Consider the following 27,568-nt stretch of genomic DNA (forward strand, 5'->3'; position numbering starts at 1 on the left):
GTGCAGATGGTCCCAGTTCTCATCAACTCAGCCTCCGTCGTAGTGTTTGTGCTGGCCTGCATGTGTGCAGTGTCGCTGCAAGGTCAGAAGCCGGGTCAGGTGGATCCCCTGACGGTCCACCGGGCGGACCCGCAGTGCTGGGACTCGTCCTCGGCTCTGCTGCTGGAGATGCGCTCTCCGAGGATCGCTGACACTGTGCCCGCGTTCTGGGATCTGATGGAGTCTCTCAAGTCATCTGTCAACGGAAAGCACACGGCGCTGTTCTGGGACCTGGCCCGGGTCTTCTGGGACATCTATCTGGACTGCGTCTTGTCCAGGAGTCACGGCTTGGGGCGGAGACACGTTACCTCAGTGCAGTCCCTTATTACTGACAGTAAGTGTATAAATGGGTAAAGTGTGCATACTTTTTTTTTTTTTTTTTTTGCAGTCGAACAAATCCTTGCAAGTGAACAGTTCCTAAAGGTCAAATGAATGTGCAACAGGAGAACTGGTTGTCATTCACTGAACTATAAATGAACATATCTGTTAGAAAAAGCTTTTGCAAAGGATTTGGTACTTATATACAGGATTGGGCTGCTGTAGCTATAGCAACAGCTTTAATACATTAGTCACTGCATTTAATGCCACGAATTCTCAAAAAACTATGGAAAATTTAAATTAAAACTTTTAATAGTAATCCTTCTTTTAAATTCCTATACAAATGATCTGACATTATTTCACTTATTTAACTCACTACTTTAAAAAGAAAAACATTACAACCTACATTATGCATCTATGAAAACTAAAGAACCATCAGAGAACGATCAAACCATAATCACCCTCCAGCTAGAAGTTTTTATTTTACAGTTCAAAATGATTTTGTTATATATTCCAAAAGTCATATTTCATACAAGATATAACATTAAAACAAAGCCTTTTTTCAACAATGAGGAATATTTTTTCCAACCAAAACATTTCCTGTATTTGTGTGACGTATCTATTTTTAGTGGCAACAGATATGAATACTAGTGAGATCAGATGAAAAGTAAATAAATAAAAAAAACAAAAATAAAATAATAGTTTTAAGCCTTTAAAATGGGGTCTTGCTTTTCCTGGTCTAAATACACAGGCTAATGCTTAACCAACATTGTAATTATTTTATTGGGGCTTTAAGATCTTATTAAAAATTATTACAAGAATAAAAAAACACTTTAAATATTTGCTCTATTTTGTAACAGTTAATAATCAAAGGTGACTTTCACTTCATTTTGAAGACATCTGTTCTCTGGATGTAAATATATTTCCTATAAGGAAAATGCATCTGCACTTTTAAATCATATCTGAGACATCAAAATGATTAAATGTGTGTGCATCTCAGTGAACTTTGTTTTTGGAATAACACCTGAAGGATATTGTAAAACAGAAATATAACTTTTCCAAAAGTATTTTAACACAAAGTTTTCAGGTGACTAATTTTCCTTCTCCACTCCTGTTTATTACTTTGACTTTTAGAAGGAAAAACATCTGCTGGACAGATAACTGTATTCACATATTTACTCAACTTAACTATGACTTTTGCTTTGTTTTAAGAGGCAACACATCTCTAAACCCAGTGCTTTCAGGATTTCAGGAGGTGATATTAAGTACAGCTGTAGTGTTGTATTGACACCAAGATACAGTTTCAATTTTCCATGTCTTAATGTTTTTTCGGGGATGAGCTACAAAGCAGCCTTGGCCAGCCACCTTTTTCTTGATTTTCTCATTGCCACCATCTGACAATTAGATGGAGACACTGCTCTCTTGTACACGGTGGCCGCTTGTTTGAACAGACAATCAAATTCAAACATATATTTTATGTAAAATGACCTTTACAGATGCCTAAAGTTCAAGTGAATACAGCATGTAATATATTTAAAAATTTCTATGATGCTCTGTCTAAATGATCTTGTAATTCAACACCATGTTCTTAATCATAATGAAGCATTTATACAGCAACATCTCATCAACTGCCTACATGGTGACAATATCAACTGTTAATGTTTAATAAAGAGGGTGTAAAAGTCATAAAACCACCAGTGACGACTATAGTGCTGAAGAAATGCTGATAAAATTTGTGATTAGATTCAAAGCAAGTTTTTCACATTATCAATTAAATATAAGTGTTTGTGCAGCTGTTATTAAAACCATACAATCCAGGCTCATTCAAAGTTAACAACTGTTGATAAAAAATATGTAAATAGTTTAATTTCACTTTTTTTATTGAGATGGACATTTGGTTGTAAAATATTATTATTCCCCCAAATATAGACCCTTTTTTTAAAAGGTCCCATTTACATGTGTCACTAGTCTGTGCCCCTGCCTAGCCACCCCCATCAAATATTTCCTAGACCTGCCTCTGCTTTCGTGTCAGTGCACCATGTAAGGCCTGGACCACTGCAGCTCCTCCTCTGCAACCAATCCACAATACTGCTGTCCAGCTGCTTTTTAACTTGTGCAAGAAATTAAAGCTCCTAGTTTTCTACACTGGCTAGTTGAAATCATGAAGTTTTTATTATCTATTCATAAAAAATAATAAATAATTACACCCTTGGTAATTAGTTGCATGATTCTCCAGCAGTTTTGTTTTAATATCATGTACTTTTCTGGGGTTTTTTTTTCACTGTCCCAGTTTCTTTACAGAACTTTTGGTTAACATTTTACATAACTTTCTTGTTATATTGTGAATAAAATATTATATGTTTATGTGATTTGCAAGTGAATGCTTTGTTTTTAATAACATTCACACAGTGCCTCATCTGCTTTTGGTTTGGGTTTGTATTCTTTGTAAAAAAAAAAAAAAACAAACATCAGAGTGAACGGATGTTGTTGGAGCATGAATGTAGTACCACGTTCAGCTTCTTTTTTACTCTGAATGCATGCTTGTCCCTTACAGAGTTCTTCAGATTCAACAGCTCTGGCATGAACTCCCGGGCATGGCTGAGCGTCAGAGTGAGACGCAGAGGACGCATCACAACCCTGAAGACTGAACCAAAATAAAACCATAGCATACCAAGCAATTATGGAGACTAACTTATGAACAGCCTTCATCATTATTTCATTGCTAATCAAAATTCTACATTCTCTTGTTATATCCTTACTGGGAGTTAAAGGATATCTCTTGTATTATGAATTTATTATATATATGTTTAAGTAATGTAAAATAAAGTATAAAGATAAATTAAAAATGCATACAGGTATTTGGTCACATTTTATTTCTGCACATTATCGTCCCAGTGGAAAAAAAGGAATGATTAAGCTGACTTTTACAATAAAGCTTTAACTTATCTGAAATTAAAAAAACACTGATAACCTCTTGCTGCCACATAAGTTTCTTGTTATGTCAAGGGAAAGCCTTTTTAGCAGAGCAACATGCAGAAAGAAAACTCCAGTTACACCGCACAGGTTGGTTATGGCTCTGCTATATAAATACACACCATTTACCTTTTCAGCAATTAATAACACTTTTGTTTAACTAGTTCAAACAAAGCTGTACTACTAAGGCCCTTTGTCACAATAGTAGTATTAGATGAGCAACTAGTCAGGTTTTTAACGTGTTAGTAAGCCTTTGGACCAGTTGAATCGAGTACTATGTTTAACCAGCTAACTGATGAGTCATATAGCTGGCATGTTTACAAGTCAAAATAGGTTATTATCCCAGGTTAACTAGTTACCAGCAAATATGCACTAATAAACTAGTGGGAGCTGAAATGTTAACTAATCATCTAGGAAAGGCCAAAAAGATCACACAATCGAACAAATGCTAATTTTTACTTTACTCCTGAAGTAGTGTGAGTAAAAATAAGTTTGCCAGTAAGGTCTTAAATACCCTTAGTTACTCTAGTTAAGAGTGATTTAGTCTTAAATGATGAACTACTGAGTGTAAAAATTAGTGGGCTACTGAAAAACAAAGTGTTCACTAGTTCAGCTAGCTGCATGAAAAAGAAATGAAAGGGTGGGGAAAATATCCAGTGAGGCTTCCCACTGGCATTTCATTCTTTAGTCAGCATTTGCCACAAGTCAGCCAATGTGGTTGTGTTGGTCACTTTGGCACAAACAGCATGTCTAAGATGATCCCACAAGTGAATGGGGTTGAGGTCTGGTCTGCAGGCGGGACATTCCGTCTTCTCCACTCCCAAATTCTGGAGGTCGTCTCTGATAAACCCTTCTCTGTGGGGGAGAGTTTTTTTTATCTTGGAGGATAGGGTACCGTCTCAGACTGTGAAGGATTGCTACTGGTTGTAGAATCTCATCTTGATATCTCTGCACTAAGTTTGTCTCCAATAGTGACAAGTCTTGTTTTTGCAGTGAGGCAGATAGAATAGAATAGAATAGAAATACTCTATTAATCCCTTCGGAGAGCCCTCAGGGAAATTTGGGTACCAGCAGCAATACAGCACCAACAGTAAAGCAGGACAAGCATAAGACACAATATATACAGGTACAAAGCAAAATAGAGGCAAATTAAATGCAATAAATATAACAATAATAACAATAAGATAAGTTAAATAAAACAATATAAACAAGCATTGCACACAGTAGAGGTGGTACAGATTCCCAGTTCACTATTGCACGTATCAAGATGCTGCCCCACACCATCACACTAGCTCCACCAACAGCTGTTATTGGTGCAGCAGTCAGCAAAGCTTTTTTCATGTGGATTAGAAAAAAGTAATTGTGGAAAAGCCACAATTATATCAAATATAGTTTGAAACAAATATCTATAAACTCACTAATAATATCTATAAAAGTCATCACACTTCATGTACTCATTACACTTTATAGTCAATAGTGGTGGAAAACATTATATTACAGAGGAAATTTTTAATGATATACTGCACTGATTCAGCAATACCTATGAGCATCCAGCAGAGACCACCAGATGAAGCCTTCTTTCCCAAGAGCCAGTGGGGATTTTTCAATGCTTAAGTGTATGAAGTTCACACAGAGGTCAGTGGAGTTTATGAGCCCACTATGTTTGCCCCAGCAAGTGGTAGAAGAAAAAGGCTGAGACAGTAAAAAAGCACAGTAAAGGCTAATTAATCTAAGGTATACACAGGTCAATTAGAATACAAGATTCTCTGTTTTCCTGACAACAGGGGATGGGTTTTAATTTGGTTTGAAGGATATGAGGATGCAAAATAAAGCATTGTGTATGTGTGTGTGTATCATGGGTGTGTTAATTGGGGGATGGAAGAAGTTTTTTGGGAGTTTTTTTTTTTTTTTTAATGTGTAACTTTTAACAAGATGCTGGACTGTCTATTTTTGTTGCTGACTGAATTTATTTGTGCCTACACTGGAAAATAACTTCTGTGACCTCAAGTCTGATTCATCTCCAATGATTTTTGACTGAAGGGATTTTTAACTTTGAAGAATTTTGAACACAGTTATTCCTTTAAAAGACTTTGCTTAAAATGCTGGGTGAACAATCTGAGGCATTTTGGCCCAATGCTGAAGACTGAGGTTTGCTGTCTTCTCCACACTTTGACCCTATGAACCAACTACCGCAAGCAGAATCTGGGCACATGACTGAATCACTCCTCCATATGTCCAGGTTCCAGTGCACCAGCAGAGGTGCAAATTGGCCTGATGGTATAGGGCAGTAATAGTGGGCATTCTGGCAGTCCTATGAGATCAGAGATTGGCTGTGCACAATCTGTTCCAGATTGTCTGGCTAGAGAGTCCTCATCCTTCAAATCTTGTTTGTAGATCTGTAGAAGACCTATGCCTACCTATGGTTCCCACGTAATGACTGGGTGAGGAAACATCTTCTTGTGGTGTCGTCTTTTAAGGACACTCGCTTTGCACTGTATCTCTGACAGCCCCCATTATATGGAACTTAATTTTTGAGATTATACAGTGTTCAGTCTGAATAACACTGTAGCTTGGTTTTAAGCAGCACCAGACTGGACCTGTCCAATGACATGCCCCTATCCAGATCAGTCAAAGGCATACAGTGCATGGAGCAGACATACTGCATCAGGGTCCGTGTTCACTGTGCTGCTAATCAGGCACCTGAAATTGTTATGGGGTTAGAACACTGACAGCGACAGCTCATACTGATGCTGTTATAATAAGTAATAAGTTTAAGTTAAACAGATTATACTGAATCATGATTATTGAAGATTTCTGTAGCTGCTGAAGAAGGAATATATCTCAACATTGCTATTGAGATTGAAAAAAGTTGCACTGGAAGATTAAAATATTAAGATAATAAGCCTCAATTTAAAATTCAAAGTGTTTATGCTGACAGTCGTTTTATATGTTGACAAGTTTTTTTGTTTGTTTTTTTTTTTTCTTTTACGTTGACAGTTTTCTTTCATTGGGTCCGCACCATCTATTGCCCGGGCAACCGAGCGGCTAGCCGGATGGGCGGAGTTTCCACTCCAGGGCGATCAGCCGGATAACCAGGTGAGAATGCCCCTCGGTGGAACACACAAATCACAGTGGGTTTTCAGATAAACTTAGAAAATGTCCCATCTTGAAAAATAATGTCGAGGTGTGTATACTTCACTAACTATACCCCACTTCTTACTGGACACAGACCAACCCAGACTCACCTTCAGATCCTGACCCTATGACTGGATTATTTTTCAAACTCTGGACAAGTTTTTTTTTTTTTTTTTTTTTTTTTTTTCCCCCTGGACAAACATTTAACTTTAATAAACTAGTTAACAGTCTGCTTTGGGTCTTGCCTATAATAGTTTGTACTTTTTTGCCACTTCTGTCTATGACAGTGAACATTTCTGTTAGCAGGTATCGCAAAATGATTTATAACTTTATATTACAAACTGGATTAGTTATTATTCCTCATGTAGGCCTAACAGCGGTATGTGCCACAACATGTATGTGCACTGTCACCAGTCGCATATTTATTCCGCACTCTTTCTTTTACTTTCGATTTCAGCTGTCTGGAACACTTGTCTGTAAAAGGTTTGTCGGAGATATAAGAAACATTTCTTCCATCTACATCACATACATAGATCCTGTAGTATGCGGAACAGCTGACAGACCAGCTCATACCCACCCACCCACCAGCAGTTTGAGCATTTTCTACATCCACCTGTAAAATGGTAAGACTCTGGATCACGAGATTAAATTCTTAACGCTTGATCAATCGCCTAAATCGAAGTGACCCACCATCCGTTTTAAAAACCTTTTCAGCTTTTTATAGTCTATTGACAGGTATTCAGCGACTTTAATTTCCCTGTCAGCGTTACGTAAGGGCTTCTTCTATACACCCGTTTTGTTTCCATTTTTATTTAACTTCGTGGAAACAGCCATTTATTTGTATAGCACATTTAATGTACAAGACAATCCAGTAGTAACAGCAGGATGTTAAAGGTTGGAAAATCTGTGGACAAGCCAGTTTACCAAGTGAATTTAATAGGAAGCTGCTGTTGATAGGCCAGTTTGTTATTACATTACGTTGCATTGTCACTACATTATGGGTTGAAGTAAATGTTAGTCTCTCGCGATTTAGACTTCTGTATTGTTTATTGTTTCTGTTTACAATAATAATAAAAGGCCACATATCTCAGTATGTGTTTTTTATGTTTAAGGTGTCATAAAACTATTATTTAGATTAATGTGTTATTACTGCGTGATGACTGTAACCGAGCCAAAGCTTGAGTCTTGAGTAATTTGGGAATGACTTAAGAAAATTTGGAGTTAAATCTACGTAGTTCAAGTATCTTCTGTTACATTTGTCTGTTGAATTCAAAACTAAGTCAGTTTAGCTTTCTGGAAAAAGGCAGGTGATGCAGATTTCTGTTGAGCAGCAACAGCACAAATATAAAGAGTCAGAAAAATCTTTTCTTGCTTTCAAACCCCAAAAATCAGCCTTCAGTTTGCAAACAGACGTCTGAAAAGTTCTGTTGTATAATGACATCAAAATAAATTTAAATTAAAATTGCTGCAATGAGCAAAGATCTGCACTCAAATATATTTATTAGAAGACTTAAGACTTGATTTCATGTCTAATAAAAATTTCCACCAGAGTTAAACAAAGGCTTTATTTTTAAATTAAAATGATTGAATTTCAACTTTTTAATTAGACAAAAAAAACAAACAAATAAATAAATAAACAATATTTAAATAAAGGTTGATGACAGCACAGATATTCCATGAAAAAACCTATATTGTGCTCTCTGCTCAGTTATTTAAAATCAGTGAAATAAATAAGGAATAAACTGTTATTGCAATAAACTTGTAATTATTCTCACCAGAGGAACCTGAGGTATCATGTATTTTGTTTTAAATACAGGAAGTGGATTTCCAAAAACTCCTGCTCGATGTGGACAAAGCCCTGTCTAGTCGTGAGATAAAAGCTTTAGGATTTCTCTGCACTGACCTCCTGAACCGAGACATGACCTCGGTGGAGTCAGCCAGTAAACTCTTCAAACATCTAATGGACCACGATCTCCTGTCACCTGAAGAACCACAGCTGCTGATGGAGCTTCTCCTCACAATCCAGCATCAACGTCTGCTTCGCAACCTCAGCCTGGCCGATAAGGCCTGTTCAACAAAAAGCCTCATCGCTCCTTACAGGTGGGATGCACATATTTAGTTTCATAACAACAAGTGAAATTCACAAAATATCATATATGCAACATCCTGCAACTAAATCATTTCTGCAGTGTGATTTTTATATTACTTAAACTCACAGTCAGTGTATTGTGTAAAATATTGAATTATGCCTTAAATTATTGATTAATTTAGTCTATAAATGAATAAATTGGACATCATACTGTAAACTTGTATTCTAATTTTCTGTGATTGCAGGAAGCTGCTCTACACCCTGTCCGAGGAGATTACTACGAAAATGTTGAGCGATATAAAGTTCATGTTGAACAATGAACTCCCACGTAGAAAGCTGGAAGACAATGTTGTGAGTGCTTCTTGGTTGATTTTTGCATAGAATCAGAGACATTCCTGACATTAAAATGACAACAATGCTAAATTTAGTTTTTCCAGACTGTTTAAGGTAATTCAATCTGATAATAATAATGATACTAATAATAATACTTTATTTGTATAGCCTTTTCCAACAACCCTCAGATGACCAAAGTGCTTTTAAAAGGACAAAAATGGGATGTTACTGTAATCTTTCCCAACTTTTCAGACTGCTCTGGAAGTCTTCCGGGAGCTGGAGCGCATGGACCTCATTAATGAAGCTAACCTAAATAAACTGGAGGACATTTTCAAAATAGTGTGTCCTGTGCTAAATGAGAAAATCAAGAATTTTATGGCACAGCAGGGTAAGAAACTTATAGTGACAAACAGATTTAAAAAGTAGATGGGAGGATAACTGTTTTAGTGGTTGCTTTAGGTGAATCACTGAGGACATATTTACTGATAAGCTATGATCATTCTGTGTCAAACCTCCACTCCACCCATATTGTGGATACTTAACATGAATTGAAGTCGTAACTTTAATGGTATGGGGTTTTGTGACTATATTTCTATCCTCACTTTTAATGCACAATAATACAGGGATACAAACACGAAGTGTGAAAAGTTTGCTAAATAAACATGGTGTAACACTTCTACCCTCTTTCTGCAAAGAACTGAGACTTAAGCAACATATAGTTTTAACACTGTGTTCAGATCTCATATTTTTCTTTCTTGTTCCAAATGATGTCACACCAACTACACAGCTCAAGAAAAGAATCATGCAACATCTTCATCTGATCCTTTTAATTTAAACCAGGTATGTACTGTCATGGTGCTTTCAGTTCCTCTGAGTGTTGTACTATTTCACATAGCTGCAGTCTCATACTGCATGTCACTGAGGCTTTATGCTTTCTGCACAAAACAAGCTAATGTCTGTTTATTGTATTTCCTGTTAGGTTTCAAAATCCTTACCGGGGACTGGTGTACAAGGTAAAGTCAGACACAACAACATATTTGCCTCTGATGGTGAGAGGAGTGTGCTGCATTTCTTAGGAGGTGTTGCTTTTAATTAAATAGTTAATTAATTAAATTCAGCAGCATTTGGTACAGGTAAATCAAAGCACATAACTCCAGGTTTTGCACCCCCTCACTTGCTTACCGTCCATCTGCAAATCCATTTTAAGATTATTTTGTTTTTTTAAGTTTCTTAATGGTCTTGCCCCTTTTTATCTTTCTGAGCTGCTTTTCTTTTATATGTCATCATCACATAAGGCAGCATGTGACCCAAGAAAACACCAGCAGCTGAAGGATTGAAGTTGAGGACATTAGGAAGCTACTGGAATTTCTCTTTGAAGAAATCACTAACATTGATTTAGCATTATGATACTAGTTGAGGAGGTAAAATCGCTCTGTATTCAAATGCAGAGAAAGAAAAGAAGATTGCGTACTTGGAAAGTAGGGTCACAGACCTGGAACAATGTGCCGGAATGAACAATGTTGTTATCACTGGAGTTCATCTAAAACCCCGGTCATACGCCCTAGTGCTGACCACTAACAGTGGGGTGAAAGCCAGAGGAGCTGGATCTGACCTCAAGTGTTTCCTGCAGTCTAAAGGCACTGAACTGGACTATAATAACATAAAGGCATGCCACCCTCTTCACAAGAGAAACATCACTGATAGACCAGCAGCACCATAAAGTTTATCAACAGGAAACATAAGAATGCTCTACTAAAGCAAAGGAGAATATTGAAAGGAATCAATGTTTTAATCAGTTAACATTTAACCAAGCCTAAAGCTGACATAGTTAAGTCCACAACCTAAAGAAAATGGGTAAAATACAAAACATATAGACCACAAAGAGCAAAATAAAAAATAAAACTAAATGGAACAAGAGAAGAATTTAATGTGCTGGATAGAATAATGCAGGATCTGGAAAAATAACATGAAAATATGACACTCAACTCATCTCCTGATATAAGCTGAAACACACATCTGACAGATCATTATATATTGAACCAGACCTGAACTTAACAGTAACACATGTTGCTGTTATGACAAAGAACAATTTAACACATCAATAAAAACTGAGTCCAAATTATTGATAATTCACTCGAACAAAAAACGCCTATATACCAACTTTAATAACATAAAAGAATGTTTAAGCAGCACATCCATTTAGGATTATTGCAATATCAAAAACCTGGTTGAGAAATGAGAAAGGAGTGAACTTTGAATCAGGCAAGGCAAGTTTATTTTTTTATAGCACATTTCATGTACAAGACCATTAAACGTGCTTTACATGAAACATCAGTAATTTACAGTGGGATGCAGACTGGAAAGCATTAAAAGCACATTAGGAAACAAACTATAAAAGAAGAGAAATTAAATAAAGACAGAAAACATCTAAAAATGTCATTAACAGTTGTTTTGTTTAGAAGTAGCGACAGAAAAGTTTTTATCTCTGATATAAAACTGCTGAGAGTTTCAGCGGACCTGCAGTTTTCTGGGAGTTTGTTCCACATGTGAGGAGCATAAAAGCTGAACGCTGCCTCTCCATGTTTAGTTCTGACTCTGGGAACAGAAAGTAGACCTGACCATGATGACCTGAGGGATCTGGTTCATAACAAACCAGAAGATCCTGAATGTATTTTGGTTCTAAACCATTCAGGTCTTTGTCAATTCAAAGTCAGTTCTTTGACAGACAGGAAGCCAGTGTAAAGATCTGAGGACTGGAGTTCTATGATCTACTTTCTTGGTCTTAGTGAGGACTCGAGCAGCAGCGTTCTGGACTAACTGCAGCTGTCTGATGGACTTTTTAGGGAAACCTGTAAGGACAGCTTTACAGTAGTCCAGTCTACTAAAGATAAATGCATGGACCAGTTTTTCTAAATCCTGCTGAGTCATTTTAGCCTCAATATATTCTTTAAGTGATAAACGGCTGATTTCACAACTGTCTTAATGTGACTGCAGAAATTCAGGTCTGAGTCCTGAATAGTATGTAGATGGATATGAACTGACATATGAACAGGAGGAACAAAAGTGTGGCTTTGTCTGTGGACAGTAATCTCAATTTCAAAATAGTGGAAAATATGTTAACAGTGGTGGACAATATATTAAAATTTATAACTGTATAACTATACCTTTCTGAAACAAATCAGAAAATCATTATCCTAATATTTTTCTTTATTGGAAATCTAGAATCTATCAGGATTTGGTAACTATCACTCTGTGATATGATGATAAATAAAACTCATTCAGATTTTTGGAGAAAGACATGAGGTACAGTCTCATGAACCAAGTGGTTCAGGTACTGAAAACAAGCTTATCATCATATCAGCTGATACTAAAAATGACACGTCTAACCTTCTTCTTGTCTTGTCTTTTCTCAATTTGACTTCATTTCCACATAACAGTCAAAAAAGAGAGGAATGATGTTGAGGAAAGAGTGCCGTCTCAAGAAAGCACAACGTCCTCCGTGACTGAGATAAAGACTCAGGTGTGTGTGTTGCTGTTTCTTAGACACGTAATAAAGCTCAGATCTTGGACAGCTCTTTTTATTCTATTTTATGTTTTTACCAGGAGCCTTTCAGTATGTCATTCCTTCCCTCCTTGTGCTGATTAAAACTATACTTAGTAAAACATGAATTATGCCCTGACATGTGTTACTTTAAATTCCTCTTCCACCTTTAAGGATTTAATTGGGATTATATTTTTTCTGTAGGGTTTAGAGGCATATCCCATGACTGCCGCAAAGAGAGGTGTCTGTATGATAGTTAACAACTATATCTTCACCAGTCTTGCTAAACGTGAGGGAACCAAGGTTGATCAAAGTAAGTTAAAATTTGATTAATTTTGTTTCCAAGCTCTGTTCTATATCTCAACTTACTATTTACATGTGTTTTTTTATCCATTTGTGTTCTTTTCTAGAAAGTCTGGAAAAAGTGTTTAAATGGCTGGGCTTTAAAGTTGAGTTACACAACGACTGTGACAGAAAGAAGATGCTGTCTGTGTTTCATGAGCTCAGCAGAAGAGACCACAGTCAGATGGACTGTCTGGTATGTTTTGTTCTCAGCCATGGCCAGGAAGGGGGTGTGCACGGAGTGGATGGCCTCATTGTCAGGCTCGAGGAGCTGATGGACCCCTTTGTTGGATTAAAGTGCCCCTCTTTAGTAGAGAAGCCAAAGCTGTTTTTCATCCAGGCCTGTCAGGGCAACAACACGCAGAAACCGGTAGAAGCTGACGGCCCTGAACTCAGCAACATCTGTTGTGACGCTAAAGCAGATAAAAAGTCTATCCCATCTGATGCAGACTTCCTGCTGGGAATGGCCACCGTTCCTTCATGTGTCTCCTTCAGAGAAAGGAGCAATGGCACCTGGTACATCCAGTCATTGTGCAAGAACCTTGTCCAGTTGGTGCCCAGGTTAGTGAAACAAAGTAACAGAGATTAGCCATTAATGGTAATGAAAGGAAAATATTGTACAAGAATACTTCATTTCACACTTTTATGTAGTCTCTTTGACAACTGCAGCATTAACAGCTGCAGTTACTTTACATTTACATATAATATGATTATATATGAGAATAGTTATTTGTGAACAAGTGTGAGTAAATACTTTATGCCACTTTCTCATGTCATCTCTTGTTTTCCCAGTGGGTGTGATCTTGTGTCCATCCTGACAAAAGTGAATGCAGATGTAAGCAGGAAGACTCACCCCACTGGTGAGAAAAAGCAGATGCCTCAACCAACCTTCACACTCCGCAAGAACGTGGTCTTCCCAATTCCCAAAACACCTGCTCCGAGTCTGCGCTGAGAAAAAAAGCACCTATGTCATGGACTTGCAACAACAATGTTCTGATCCTACATTCACAGTTTACATTTTCTGCTGTCTTTACAGGGACTGAATGAGTTTTAAAGTACTTTGTAGCATTTAGACACTGTTTTGGTCATAACTGATTGCAAAAATATGTCATATTTTTATTTTTTTTTTCAGCAAAGATATAATCCTATATAATTAAGTATTTTCGGGGGTTTTAATGAATGAATGGAATACATTCAATTGTTTGTTTTTCTATCTGAAATCCATCTTCAAAAAACATGGGCACATGTTCAATCAGTGTAAAAATAACAGAAGCAATATTTTAAAAAAAGATGTCAGAATTAAGTATTTAAAATAAATAGGTCAGGGAGCTTATATGCTGTATGCTTATGCATTTAAAACGTGCAAAGTTAGATTTTTTTTAGATTTAGCTTGAAAAAAAAATAGTCTAAATCAGGTGTGTCCAGCTCCAGTCCTCGAGGGCCACAATCCTGCAGGTTTTCAATGTGTCCCTGCTCCAAAACCACCTGACTCAAATTACGGAGTCATTGTGCAAAACTTAATAGGTTGTTGGATCAATTTAATTTGAGTCAGGTGTGTTGAAGCAGGAAACATTGAAAACCTGCAGGACAGCATCCCTCGAGGACCGACTTTGGACACCCCTGGTCTAAGTGAAGAGCAGAGAGGGCAATTTATTGCCACAGAAAAGGGAAATGCAGATGATAGAGAGGAACATTCAGTCAGCAATTAAAGCTGCAAACTTGAACCTTTTTTTTTTTCATAAGATTAGATTCTTGGAAACAGACTGAGCCAAACTACAACCTTCTGTTCCGTGAGGCAGAGTTAGCCTAACCCTCCACCAGCAGGTGCCGCTAAACATATTCCTCTCATTTCCAGTGATTACTGACCCGGATGTTTATATGCTGATACGTTTATTTGTCTATGATTTCAACGACAAGGCTACAATGATGTGTTGTTAGCGTTCACGTTCTTTGATTAAAAAAACAACAAACAAAAAAATAGATGTCCAGAAAAATTAATCAAACTGGTGTTCAAGTATTTTTATTTTTTATTTTAACTATAAATCTCTAACTGTAAATATGTCTCAAGAGGGATTTCAATCATCAGCATTAAAAACTACCCCCGACACGAGGTTTGTGTTTTGATTATTAATAATACTAGTGTTTATGCTCCGTGAACCATTAGCAAGAACCTGAAAATTGGGTTTCAAATCTTCTTCTTCTTCTTTAATATTATTACTATTTTTTAAGTTTACATATACAGTTAAATACAACGTCGATGTGCACTGTGCCAGACTTGTTAATACAGAACTGAAACTGCTTTGTTACATTGCTACCGGTTAGCTTGTTGGCTAGCACGACCTACACTGTGTGTTTTATTGTTATATATATATTTTTAATGGATGTACCTGCATCCCCCACGCGTGTAGCTTTTGTCAAATATGAAATACTTTTTAAGCAGAATGCCAAACATAATGATAAAACCTTCAGCTTGTGCGATGTTTTAGCTAACAGTTGAACATCTCAGGTACTAATAACATTAGCTTCTTTCGTGATACTTGTCTTGATGAAAATATACCAAAGAAACGTCTGTCTCATATTTGAGCTTAAAGCTAGAAATAAACGTTTTAGTATAATAAGACTGATAACCGGTTCACCAGATTTACTTTCTGATCTATAGTTGTAACAGTAATCATACCAACAGGTTTTTTTTTTTTTAATCTAAACCTTTAAATCTTTAAGCCATTACCAACCAGTTTTAGCTGAGTTTAAGTACAATGCCCTGCTTTGCATCTCTGGGTTTGCAAACTTTAGGTAAACTATACGTGTCATAGTAACATTCACATGAATGTAAGGACCCAAGGTTTCTTAAAGTATTGCATTGAGATGATACTCATGCTCAGTTAACTTAGTTTTATTGTTTATATATTAGATTAGTGTATGTATGTACATATGATAAGAGGTGTAAACCCACAATACCAAAGGTTCTGATTAATCATTTTCACAACAGATAAATATTAAAAATGCTGAAAGCAAAAAGCCAAAATAGAAACTATAGCTCAGTCATAGATATTTCTTGTTCTCAGACGCCTGAAAACATGAAGCTCTTGACAGTTTAACTAAACCCATTAATTCTCAGAAGTTTGTGAAAGTTACCTTTGAGTCTGTAATTTTAGATTAAATTAAAACCTTTAAATATTTTTGCCACATTAAATGCCACTTGCTATTATATTAAAGTTTCCTTGTTGTTCATCCTGTAATTTATTCTTAATTAGTGTTGTTCTTTTTGGCCTTATCTGTGTTTTGGTGTCATTGTTGAACCTGCAAGCTTGAACACAGATGAATTGCAGAGGAGCAGTCCTGGGAAGACCCCTATTCAAATATTGCATGAGTATGGCATTAAAACTGGGAACCTTCCGGTGTATGTGATGGAGAGGGCTGAAGGGGAGGCTCACCAGCCCAGCTTCGTCTTCAGTATGACAATTGGAGACATTAGCTGCACAGGTATGCCACAGTCCCACCCTAAGGAAGTGTCCAGAAAGGGCAGTCTGGCCTGTCGCATGTTATTTGTCCCCTCATGTTTGCTGTCATTTGTATGTGTTGCTGCAGTATCTGTAACACACACTATGCATGCCTTCCTGGACCAAAATATTGCACTTAATAATAATAATACATTTTATTTAAAGTGCCTTTCAGAGAAGAAAGTAAAACAAAGAAGTCTAAGTGCAATAAAAGAAGTGGAATAAAACTGTTAAAAAACAGTAAAAATACAGCAGTCAAATTAACTGAAAAAAGTGTTAAAGGTTGTAGCCAAGTTTAAACAGGTGGGTTTTCAGAAGAGATTTAAAGGGGGAGGAAGTCAACATTATGGAGGTCTGGAGGAAGAGAGTTCCAGAGTTTGGGAGCAGAGCGGCTTAAAGCCCTGCGCGCCATGGTAACCAGGCGATGGGACAGTGAGATGACGAGAGGAAGAGGATCTGAGGGAGCGGGAGGGAATAATAGTGTGGATCAGAGCAGATGGATGTGGAAGAGCGAGATGATGAATGGCCTTGAAAGTGAAATAGAGGATTTTGAAAAGGACACAGAAATTTATGAGGAGGCAGGGAAGCAGTTGTAGGATAGGGGTGATGTGGGAAGAGGATGAGGTTTTAGTGATTATCAGGGCAGCAGAATTCTGGACCCGTTGAAGTGTCTGGAGGGATTTGTGAGGCAGACTAAAAAGAAGGGTGTTACAGTAGTCAAGGCGGGAGGTGACCAGGCTATGGAGCAGGACAGCAGTAAAGTGAGGGGTCAGGGATGGGCGAAGGTGGTTTATGTTAGTGATGTAGGCTTGAAAACATAAGGTGTCATCAAGGATGATACCCAGACTCTCAACTTGAGGGGAAGGAGGAACTAAAGAGTTGTTGATAGAGAGTGAGAAGCATGTGCAGAACACTGCATTTCCAAAGACTTGAAGCATTGTCAGAGATCTCAATGTTATAATTAAATGAATCCCAGTGTTTAACTGTATAAAATAGCCTGATGTCAGATGGAGTTTTCAACCTGTTACACTGCAGTGGGACTCTTCTAAGGTCTGGACCATGCAACCAGAAAATATATAGAAATTTAAAGATTTTTTTCTCCATATCGTGTTTATATTCTTTCTGGATTATTTACTTTATTAAATAAACAACAGCTGTAAGGTTATTGTTGAAATGATCTCTATAACAAGTTTTTGATTGTCTTGATTCAGGTCAAGGATCCAGTAAAAAGGCTGCTAAACACCAGGCTGCAGAGGCTGCACTGAATATTTTGAAAATAGATGCAGGAAGTGGGTGAGTGGATATAAAATAAGTTACTTAATACTTAGTTAAATCACCATTAAGGTAATTATTCTGCAGGGAATACACAAGATTATAACAGCATTTTGTTCTCAGACATTTTAGAAATAACCTTCAGAGATGTTAGATTTGTTGTTGAGCATATGGAAGTGCTTCATTGACAGCATTTAGCTGCTAATCTCTTCTTGTTGTGCTCTTTTGATGTGATTCCCAACAGGAATGTTCCTGGAAAATCTGACAATAATGGAGTAGCAGTAGAAACTAACCACCATCCTAACGCTGTGGGCTTACTGCAGGTGTGCTGTAGTTTTTCTTCTTAATGTTTGTTGTGCATGTGTGTTGAATTTAACATATTAAACAAGATTAGGCATCCGTCTTGCATCCTACCGGTATTGTGCGCTCCCTCCAGCCAGTAAAAATGAGTTCTACACTTGTTTTATTTCTTGCTCTGTCCCTTTCTCTCTTTCTTTTCCTTTCTAACTCTCATGATGTCTTCTTGTGTGTTTGCTGAATCAGCCATTGTGCATGTGCAAAATGGCAGGTGTATTGACATCTAGCTGGTGACGTGGTGCATAAAGTAAAACTTGCAACATCATGGAGATCAAGTGCAGTTTTTTAGCCTCAGGACGCTGATGGGCAGCAACAGCTCCAAGAATGGACTTAATAAACGTCACTGTGTCCTCAAACAAGTCAGGAGCGTAGTGTTTTAAGGTCAGAAAGGTACATAGTGCAACCTTCAGGCCTTACAAATGAATTAGCTTGTTATGGATTTGGCTTGTACTTGGTCTCAGCCAAGTGATACTAATTTTAAAGCTTTATAAATACTGTGACATGTTAATCCTTGTATGAACTATTACAACCCTCAGTCTCCTCTAAGCAGCTGCTTAGTATTCTGAAGATTTGTATAACACAGGTGAAAGTTTAAAACAATAATACCTGACTCTCTACCTTTAAACTCCACCTTTCTGACTTGTTTTAATGGTACACTGGCATCAAGTTACAGATAGTTTTGCTTTATGGCACTGTGTCACATGCCTGGCCATTTTGAGTGTGCACCATGTATGATTCATCAAAGAAACAGTGTGTGTCTTGAAGCTCTTGGAAGTGATGAAAAGACAGGATTAATTCAATCAAATACAAACTGTAAAAACAAATGGCTATATAAAAGGTGACAATGTGAAGAGGATGGCAAAATCCACCAAGGATTTTTATCTGTGGCTCTCACAGTTGCATGCAGCTGCTACAAAAAGCTCAAACAAAGTTTGCATGCTATTGCATATTTATGTGCATATTTGTAAATATCTATTTATTTATAGAGGTTTACAGTTTACAGAGATATAAATGCTACAGCTGTGCAGCAGTAGGTTAAGCACTGTGTAATGATGACATGTATTTTAAGGATTTCTTTGTTTTTCTTTGTAGGAGTTAGCTTTGCAGCGAGGATGGCGTCTTCCTGAATACACAGTCTCTCTGGAGGCTGGTCCGCCCCACAAGAGAGAGTTCACAGTTATATGTAGAATGGAGTCATTGTCAGAAAAGGGTGTGAAATATTTTAAAGTTAAATCATCTCAGTAGTTTTTTTTTTTTTTTGTAATTGGTTTATTATGTGCTGGATCTTTGTGTTTGTGTCGTAGCTGTAGGAAACTCCAAAAAAGCAGCAAAAAAGGCAGCAGCAGAGAAAATGATGGCAAAGCTTCAAAACTTGTCGGGCTGCTCTGAAATCACATGGGTGTGTGGAATCTTTCTTTTTATTTATTTTTTGTGAGGCAGCTGCAACATTTTAGGTAAAAATCTCTAAATTTTGTTTTTCAGACTCCAAAACCGAGTGTCCGATTTGATACCATCATGAACTCCACAGCAGAGAGGATATCTTTACTCAGAAGGAAGCCGCTAAGCATTCCCAACACAGATTATATCCAGATGATATTGGAGCTGTCCAAAGAGCAAGGCTTCGAGGTTACATACTTTGATATTGGTAAGACAACAATTATTATGTCTCTTGGTAGCTACTGCTTCCTTTTTATTCGGTGACAAGCCAAATTCTCATTTCTTTCCCTGTGTTTTTATTTCAGCACCATTAATTTTTTGTCTTAGGCACTCTTACTAGTTGATCAAGAAAATGATTTATCCTTTAACTTTGTCCCTTTTTAGGACACATTGATGTTGCACTTTGAGAGTAGCCATGCACACTAAGAAAAGTCTGTCAAAATAGGGTCAAATGCACCATAAAACATTGTAACTGTTCACAGTAATTTTACTCGTATTATTTCATTCTCCCATTGCATCTTGAAGAACAAGAACATCAGTGGAGTGAAACAAACCGTGGAGGACAGGCGCCATCACAAGGAGTCGCTTGACACCAAACTCTGTTTCATTTGAATTTCAGCCTCCTTCACCATAAACCCAGTGAATGCAACAGTTATATACAATGGAAAGACAGAATTTTCCATTTATGGATTAACAGAAGTTCAAGTACAGAAAAATGTACTGGTAATTTTATACTAGGAGATTCTCTGTTTTTTTTTTCTTCGGACAGCTGCGGGGGACTATAACCAGTCATTGTCTGCCATCTTTGTTTGGATTACAGTTTAAGAGTAACTACTGCATCCATTTACAGTGAAGCCAAATTTTTAGTTTGTTTTAAAGGTCCCATATTATGCAAAATTCACTTTCTAAAGGTTTTCTAACAGTCATCTGTGTCCTCATGGCCTGTGTATGAAGCCTAAGAATTAGAAAATTCTTTCACTTATTGCTTCACTTTTCACTGAATGTGTGCTCAAACGAGTGAGTCTGAGATCTTTCCCTTTGTGACATCATGAAGGGAAATGACCACTGCCCCTAGTAGTGGATACTGTGATTGAGCAGCACTGAAAACATTGACAAAAACAACACATGGGGTCACGGTGAACATGTTATTTGCAACGAGGTGACGTGGTTCAGTGGGTAGAGTGGTTGTCTTGTAGCCTGAGGGCTGCCGGTTCAATCCTTGGCCTGTGGAGCTCATGTCCCTGAGCAAGACACCGAACCCCAAACTGCTCCTGATGGATCATGGTTCCGCCACCAGTGTGTGAATGTGTGTGTGAATGTGATGTATAATGTAAAGCGCTTTGGGTGTCATTCATGTTACAGTAAAGCTCAAAGCGCTATATATATACAGACCATTTACCATTTAACTTGTACCATTGGACTCTAAACTATTGGCATCCATGTTACGTACTAAGAGAGTTGACCTGTGTTATTTTGGTAGCTGCTACTGATGCTGCACATGATCTCATCAGCTTAGTTCTTGCCAAGTTACAAGCACAACACCTCAAAGTATTGGCAACATCTGGAGATTTCAACCACACCTCTTTCTTTGCTACCCTTCCTCTACACCAAGCATATCTATTGCGCTCACAATAATTTTTTTACAGACCAGGCTAAAAAGCAGAAAATTGCATGTAGTGATATACTTGTATAATCTGTCTTATTCAGAGTTTATCATGAAAAGCACTCATTTGTTGACTTTGCTAGAACACTGCCAAAGTCCAGTTTTAGTGACCAATACCACAGTCAACAGACAAGAAAAACTAACAAGATCATCCAAACTGGGAACTATAGGAGGCTAACCAGTCCCTTATCTGTGTGTATTGTGTCATTAAAAGGTCAGTAAACTGAGAGGGATAACTTTTAATGATGGGCTGACTGGAAAGCCTCTGTTCTGTTCAGTTCCGTTTATTTGCAATTTGCAGTACAAGAAACCACATTAGAAAACAGTTGCAAAGAGCTCAAAGTGCGCTACCAACATTTATCAGACAGAATATACGAAACACAAGCCTAAAATATACAACACATGGGTACATCCTAAAAACGCATAAGAAGAAGAAATACTAGGAAAAAAGCTGCTAGCACTGATATAATGTGATATTCATTGTGTCCTTTTTCCCCAGACGAGCTGACAGTGAACGGCCAGTACCAGTGCCTGGCAGAACTGTCCACCTCACCTGTGACTGTGTGCCACGGCACAGGCATCTCCTGCAGCAACGCACACAACGACGCAGCTCACAGCGCACTCCAGTACATCAAGATCATGGCCAATAGTAAATGAACATCACCAGCATCGATAGCTGCTTCACCCCAACGTCGTCAAATACTCAATAAATTAGCTGATGACCCGCCTGTCACCGTGAGAGATCAAGATCTATTTTTATTTTAATGTCTGCTATATTTAAGCAAATGTTAACCAATCACCGTCTAATCACAGTTTCTACTGTGATGTATTCGGAGAGAGATTAATACGACTGTAGGGATGGCATGCATTATAATCCACAAGAAAACATTTATGTTTTCAATGTTTGCATCTGTTAGAATGGAATCTTCATTCAATCTGTAATCCAGCTGCCTTCATGTGGCCCATCCTGAAAGTTGAAAACATGTTAACGTTATGTCTGTTGCATTTTATTTATTTTTTTTTATTTTGGTAATACATAAAGAAAAAAATTATGGACTGTATGACAAATGTTCTGACTTGTGTTCTTTGCTGTAGTGTCAGGAGCTACAGAAATCTATAAAATAAAGCAAATCATCACATTAATGATGCCTGTTAATGGTCTTACAAAAGGCTGCGTTGAAGGAACAGATTGCTGTGCTGCCCTACAGAGCTGTTGCAATGTTATTAAGTCAAAGGGTCTCCAGGGAGCTGACCGACTGACTGCAGTCAATTTATCGGGCACCATGTCCTGCAGCATTAGTGTAATTACATCAAAGCAGGTGTGTTCAGTTCTGATTTATTTAGTTTATTAGCTTAGAAATTATAAAACTGATCATTTTTTTCATTCAGTCTATAAATGATCGATTTTAGTTATTCATGGATAGGTGTGATGGAGTGTTTTGAAGAGGAGGGTGACAAAATTAATGCAAGTGAATTATTTGGATTACTTCCCATACATTAGCAGTGGAGTAAATATGCTAACACAAAGCATAATTTTTTTTTCCATCAACAACTTTTTTACAGATTTATTGTATTTAGATAACTAGTGGGGATTTCATTCGGAAAGCGGTGCAAATTTTACACAGCTGGACTCAGAAAACTCCATTCCCACAAACTCAATGCCCTGTCTTATCATGTGGTACCAACGAAATTTACAGTAATGAGAAAATAAAAGATCAATAATTGCCTCTAACATTTTTTTCTTTATCTTCTACTAAGATTTATCAAGACTTGATGGTGTCAGAACTCAGCTGTGTAAGGTATTTGACTAAATTAACTCAACAAAAGGCAAATATTAAATGTCCCTCCTTGAAGGGGGGTTTCATTTTCACAAGTGTGTGCACGGAGGGTTTAGAGTTTTACGTCACATTTGTGGGAGTTGCATGTTGCATTCTTGATGGCTTCGAGCTAGTGATATCACAAAACTGCTCTCATAACAAAAAATAAGCATTCTTCATGTGTACGCTCAAACATGGATTTATTCATGCACTTGTTAAGTTTCTTAGGTAGTCAGACAAACTAAGGCCAAGTGTTTGCTATTTGTTGTAGCTCAGTTGCCAGGTCTGAACTGGTAAATGGCAAGCAGTTTATGGATCTGGTATTAGGTTAGTGTGCTTAGGTCAACTGTGAGACTGTACTTTTGACTTGAGCAGTTATGGGGGGAAACATTTTGGTCATCTAGGTGGTGATTTGGGAGGTTTTTACTAATCTGAGGCAGAATTCAAGCAAACATGACTGTGGGGTCTCAAAGTTTTGTTTGTTTCATCATGACAAACTTTAAAAGTACCATTTCAATCTACAGACTGATAAAAGAAACAAAAATTCCACCTTGGATTCCACGCGCCATTTTTTTTCATTCCCAATATTAAAGTCACACAGACTCCTCAACTGTTGAGTTTTGCAGTTTTATTAGAACAAGCTCTATGTAGCAGCAGTGTACAGTGTTCATGGAAAGATATGTACTTGTTAAAATTGCACTTCAGTAGGTACCCATTAGGAAACAGATTTAGAAGAAACTGAGCTGACAGTGCTTCATGATACATGTCAGTCCAAAGGAAAAAGTGTCCAATTGCAAAAACAGAAACCTTTTATTCTTTTTTTTTTTTTTTCTTTTTGGTAAGGCATTGCAAACATTCACTGGCAAGCTAAGTTGTCTAGACATGCAGGTGGAATAATGGATGAAGAAAGCTTGGTTTTCTTTTTTCTCCCCCACTACATACTGACTCTATGATACAAACGCTATGCAAAGCACTGCCCTGACCTCCACACACAACTGTTGTGACTTAGTAATCAGTGTTGCTGGAAAAAGAAATTTTGCAGTAGTGCCCCATCTTCTGTATATTATGCATTCATAATTAAATCCAAAAGGTAGCAGAGCAGTGCAGAACAAAGTCTTTAAACTTTGCAAGCATGTTAAAGTCGGTTAAAACTCTTCTACTCATCTACCGTCAATTAAATCTTCCTCGTGATATTCTGTCCACAATTAAACCCTTAGTGGAAAGTGAAGCGTGTCTGGAGTTTGACTCGTTAATGGAATACCTTTGTCTTGGCATGGGATTTCCATCAGTTGTGTGGTTGTGAGGCATTAATAAATGCATTAAGGCACAGCAAGTGAAACGGACACTGATGGGTTGTAGCGCTGACTTTATGATCTGGGAAAAATAAAACTTTCTGCACACGGGTATTTCAGAGGGAAAACAGGAACATAGATGCAAAGCAGTACTACCTTTTTTTGTTTGTAAACTACAGTATCATGTGAACAGTGCACATGTAGGACGGATTAGTTTCACACAGTTTCATGTGTTTATATGTCCTCCTTCAGAGTCCTCACCCTGCAGTCCAGAACAAAGAAAATCAACTTAAATGTCCTCATGAAAAGGTGGTGTGTGATAACTCATATTGGTTTCATCATAGGTATGTTGTCTGACTTTGTAAAACACAAAAAGGGAGGTCACTAGATAAAACATTAAAGCTTATCTGCTTTGCAAAAAATATACAAAGTTCAAACAACTCGGGTGCTTTGCAGAAGCCCAAGACATAGCAGTAAATTCTCTGGGGACTCATTAATGCTTGTCCGGTAAACTCTTACTATGAATGAATTTGGTTTTAACATCTAAAACATGTTAAAAAAAAAACCCAAAAAAGCCTGTTTGGTTGTTTTGTCACAGGATGACCTGTAGGGGTCCCTGCTGTTTCATGCTGGACTATGTAATCTGCAGCTTTTTGGAGAGCTGAAAGTAGTTCTTCAATAATTAATCAGAATATAAAGAGTCCATGATTTGATGATTAATTATTTAAGTATTTTTTAATGTTTATTGGTTCTAAATTATCTCCTTTTTGTTTTTGTTTGATATTTTTACAAATGGAACGTTTTTGGTTGTTACAACCTAGAGAAAATCTCTTTGGGCTTTAGGAAACTGCTTTGGGAATTTATTCGGCATTTTTGACAGAAAATGTCAAACGTTTTGATACTATCATTTTTTTTTTTTAGTAATTGAAGCTTCTGCTCTGCAGATGTAGCTCGATGCAGATGAATGATTGGACTAGAAAAGATCTTTTAATAAAGGCCAGAATCAGAAAGTGTCTGAGGAAGGTTTGACAATCTGTAAAATATTACATCTCTACAATCTTTTTTCTCACTCAACACAGTTTTCTGCAACACATTCAGAAAGGACAGCGGACACTTAACCTGTGCAAACTATATATGGAGGGAGTCGTACATCAGTTTATGTAACCATGTGATTCAGAGAGTTGGTTTCACATAACAATGGTTAAAATTAGACAGTGTGCCAGGGGAAGGAGGGTGAGGGCCGTCCCTCTGTTTACATTATACCATCACAAATATGTGTTGACAGTATTCCCGTTTAAATAGTTATTTCGCCTTCTCTTTGAAAATGTCTCATTAAAGAGGCCATTTTTAGGCGCCATGATTCCTTTACTGTTGCAGTTCATTTGAAATTAGATGTTTCCCCGGACAGAATACTGCTATCTCACAGATTTTACAGTATTAAAAGGCAAAAAATAAATAAAATCTACCAATTCACATAGTTTTCTTTCCCTAAAGTCCAAGATATTTTATAAAAATACCTCTTTTTTTCTACAATAAGTGATGATATAGTAAATGTGGCTTTATGCCAGTGAAAGCTGCTCTCTAAACATGCAAGGTATCGTAGGCAATCAAAATGTCTACTTCATAGACTAGTCTAACCAAACTGCTGTTGGAAATTAAATGGCTTCAACTAAACGGCGCCTAATCCTGTGAGCTGTATGGGTGTCTTTTTTTTAAGGCAAGGACAAACTCCGAAGTCAAAAGAGCCGAGGAAAGATCTACATTGGAGTGGTAAGACTGTTGCCCTGACAACCCAGCTTCGACAAGCATGATGAAGGTGACCCTACAGGATATTTCCATGGATGGATGACCATGTGGCAGCGCCTCAGAACCTCAACAGGGTAACAGGCGTCAGGCCATTCCTCAACTCTGAAGTTGCTCATATCCATGCACACAGATGTTCAAACATGATTTTCTCAACACCTTCTTGTGCATAGGTAACAGCCTTCTTGTCTGTGGTGGACGGGGAGATCCATGTGCTACCACAGGTTCACGGTAGGCTCCATGTTGATGAAGCCGGGGTTTTTGCGGAGCTCCCAGTACGTGTTGTTGGAGACCCATCTCTCCCTGTGATTGGCATCCACAACTTTCCTAGAAAAAGACACAGAAGTGATAAAGAAATGGGGAGGAAACGTCACTCTTGCTTGTAACTTTAAATAACTTTTAAATGCTCCTCCCTACACATGAAAACACAAACTTTATGACACATGAACTGCTCTTCACACCAAGAAAGTTTGAGAGAGAAACGGAGACTCCAATTTTACACCCACACACATCCAGACTTCATCATCAGCTCTTACCCTGCAGAGACACTGATAAACTGTTTACAGCCTGCAGCAAATGATACTAATCATGGTGTTTTTCATCTCTTTGGCTTCTTTTTTTCATTGATGCAGGAATAAGTTTCATAAATCAGAAGACTGTGATATTTTAAATGAGAAAAACACTCCTACATGTACAACATGTTTCATTTAGGTCCATTTATTTGAAATGCAATTGCACTTTAGATTGTAGTTGGATAAAATAAAAACTTAATTATTCTCCCATGTTTTTAGTCCACTTGCTTATCTTGAAAACAGTAGTATATGAAATACCCGTCTAACTTTACAGTGATCACTCTCATTTATTTGACTGAGTTAATATTTATCAGTTGTCAGGGATTTAATTTGTTCTTTTCATCCTTTAAAGTTAAACTGAGAGTTTTAATATGAGAACTATAAATCACATCAATACAGGTGCTAGTGGTGTGTAATTGCAACTGTTCTGGTGCTCGTACACACTCTTACAAATGTGACATAAAACAGTAAAGTTGCAACAATCTCTTGTTGCTCTTTTTAATAAAAACTGATGGTAGAACATGATGAAGCTCTGATATGTAAACAAACGATCTCTTGAATTAAGAGAGAGGTAATCTAGCATAAGATTTCTTCAGCTGTGACATTTATGGACAAGACTGATCATGACTTGCAGCTTTACTATCAAACATCTGTCATTTTTCTTTTCCTTTTTTTCCCCTCTCTCTCTTTTTTAACTACCTATGCACCATAAATGGGCACATGTCAAAGGATGAACGCTGACATCTGTGGTTTGTGATTAACTTGTGCCTTCATTTTAGCAGATGTCTGAGCTGCCTTACAACTGACAACTTTCCACTGTTTATTAAACATAGCAGCTCTGATCACTTCTCTCATTACGCCAAGATTAGCTTTTTTGTCATGATAGTGACAGTACTAATTTATTAGGTGTTTCAGACCAAACATCAGTGGGGAGGCACTACTGCACCACTTTTTAATAGAAGGGTAATCATTCTTAATGACATAGATAGTAGAATAAATATTTATAGTTGGGTGAAAAGATTTCTAGATGTTAATATATAATTCTAACTTTAAGAAAAGAACAGATCTGATCAACAGTCAGATGA

At 37.4% G+C, this 27,568-nt stretch overlaps 4 protein-coding genes across 4 annotated transcripts in view; 3 read left to right on the plus strand and 1 right to left on the minus strand.

Annotated features, from left to right (window-relative positions):
* On the plus strand, positions 1 to 3,015 carry LOC121649812 (protein FAM237A-like). The gene is made up of 2 exons (XM_042000891.1): positions 1 to 373; positions 2,912 to 3,015. The coding sequence occupies exons 1-2, from the start codon at positions 7 to 9 to the stop codon at positions 3,013 to 3,015; spliced, it is 471 nt and encodes a 156-aa protein (XP_041856825.1). The 5' UTR covers positions 1 to 6.
* Positions 3,016 to 6,917: 3,902 nt separating this feature from the next.
* Positions 6,918 to 13,963, plus strand: casp10 (caspase 10, apoptosis-related cysteine peptidase). The gene is made up of 10 exons (XM_042001475.1): positions 6,918 to 7,088; positions 8,282 to 8,565; positions 8,800 to 8,905; positions 9,140 to 9,275; positions 9,675 to 9,727; positions 9,867 to 9,900; positions 12,325 to 12,407; positions 12,633 to 12,741; positions 12,839 to 13,331; positions 13,563 to 13,963. The coding sequence occupies exons 1-10, from the start codon at positions 7,086 to 7,088 to the stop codon at positions 13,720 to 13,722; spliced, it is 1,461 nt and encodes a 486-aa protein (XP_041857409.1). The 5' UTR covers positions 6,918 to 7,085; the 3' UTR covers positions 13,723 to 13,963.
* A 310-nt stretch (positions 13,964 to 14,273) lies between these two features.
* prkra (protein kinase, interferon-inducible double stranded RNA dependent activator) lies at positions 14,274 to 22,142 on the plus strand. Its single transcript, XM_042001476.1, has 8 exons — positions 14,274 to 14,881; positions 16,078 to 16,253; positions 17,482 to 17,563; positions 17,787 to 17,865; positions 18,992 to 19,109; positions 19,204 to 19,298; positions 19,382 to 19,544; positions 21,499 to 22,142. Exons 1-8 carry the CDS (start codon positions 14,829 to 14,831, stop codon positions 21,654 to 21,656), a joined length of 924 nt encoding a protein of 307 aa, XP_041857410.1. The 5' UTR covers positions 14,274 to 14,828; the 3' UTR covers positions 21,657 to 22,142.
* Positions 22,143 to 23,648: 1,506 nt separating this feature from the next.
* Positions 23,649 to 27,568, minus strand: part of osbpl6 (oxysterol binding protein-like 6) — a 41,378-nt gene continuing 37,458 nt past the window's right edge. The window contains exon 23 of the mRNA XM_042001474.1: positions 23,649 to 26,238. Within this exon, the coding sequence (XP_041857408.1) occupies positions 26,127 to 26,238 (112 nt within the window). The 3' untranslated portion in view covers positions 23,649 to 26,126. The remainder of the gene's footprint in view (positions 26,239 to 27,568) is intronic.

Source organism: Melanotaenia boesemani, chromosome 12 (genome assembly GCF_017639745.1).
Source record: "Melanotaenia boesemani isolate fMelBoe1 chromosome 12, fMelBoe1.pri, whole genome shotgun sequence".
Classification (NCBI taxonomy): Eukaryota; Metazoa; Chordata; class Actinopteri; order Atheriniformes; family Melanotaeniidae; genus Melanotaenia; species Melanotaenia boesemani.

What these genes read in the sequence shown, in the direction of transcription:
- LOC121649812 (XM_042000891.1), top strand. Translation starts at nt 7, where the DNA reads ATGGTCCCAGTTCTCATCAACTCAGCCTCCGTCGTAGTGTTTGTGCTG. An exon ending in GCAGTCCCTTATTACTGACA is followed by an intron (nt 374 to 2,911) that starts GTAAGTGTATAA and finishes TGTCCCTTACAG; the next exon opens with AGTTCTTCAGATTCAACAGC.
- prkra (XM_042001476.1), top strand. Translation starts at nt 14,829, where the DNA reads ATGTCTCAAGAGGGATTTCAATCATCAGCATTAAAAACTACCCCCGAC. An exon ending in AAAACTACCCCCGACACGAG is followed by an intron (nt 14,882 to 16,077) that starts GTTTGTGTTTTG and finishes TGAACCTGCAAG; the next exon opens with CTTGAACACAGATGAATTGC. An exon ending in GCTGCTCTGAAATCACATGG is followed by an intron (nt 19,299 to 19,381) that starts GTGTGTGGAATC and finishes TTTGTTTTTCAG; the next exon opens with ACTCCAAAACCGAGTGTCCG.
- casp10 (XM_042001475.1), top strand. An exon ending in AGCCTCATCGCTCCTTACAG is followed by an intron (nt 8,566 to 8,799) that starts GTGGGATGCACA and finishes CTGTGATTGCAG; the next exon opens with GAAGCTGCTCTACACCCTGT. An exon ending in TGACTGAGATAAAGACTCAG is followed by an intron (nt 12,408 to 12,632) that starts GTGTGTGTGTTG and finishes TTTTTTCTGTAG; the next exon opens with GGTTTAGAGGCATATCCCAT.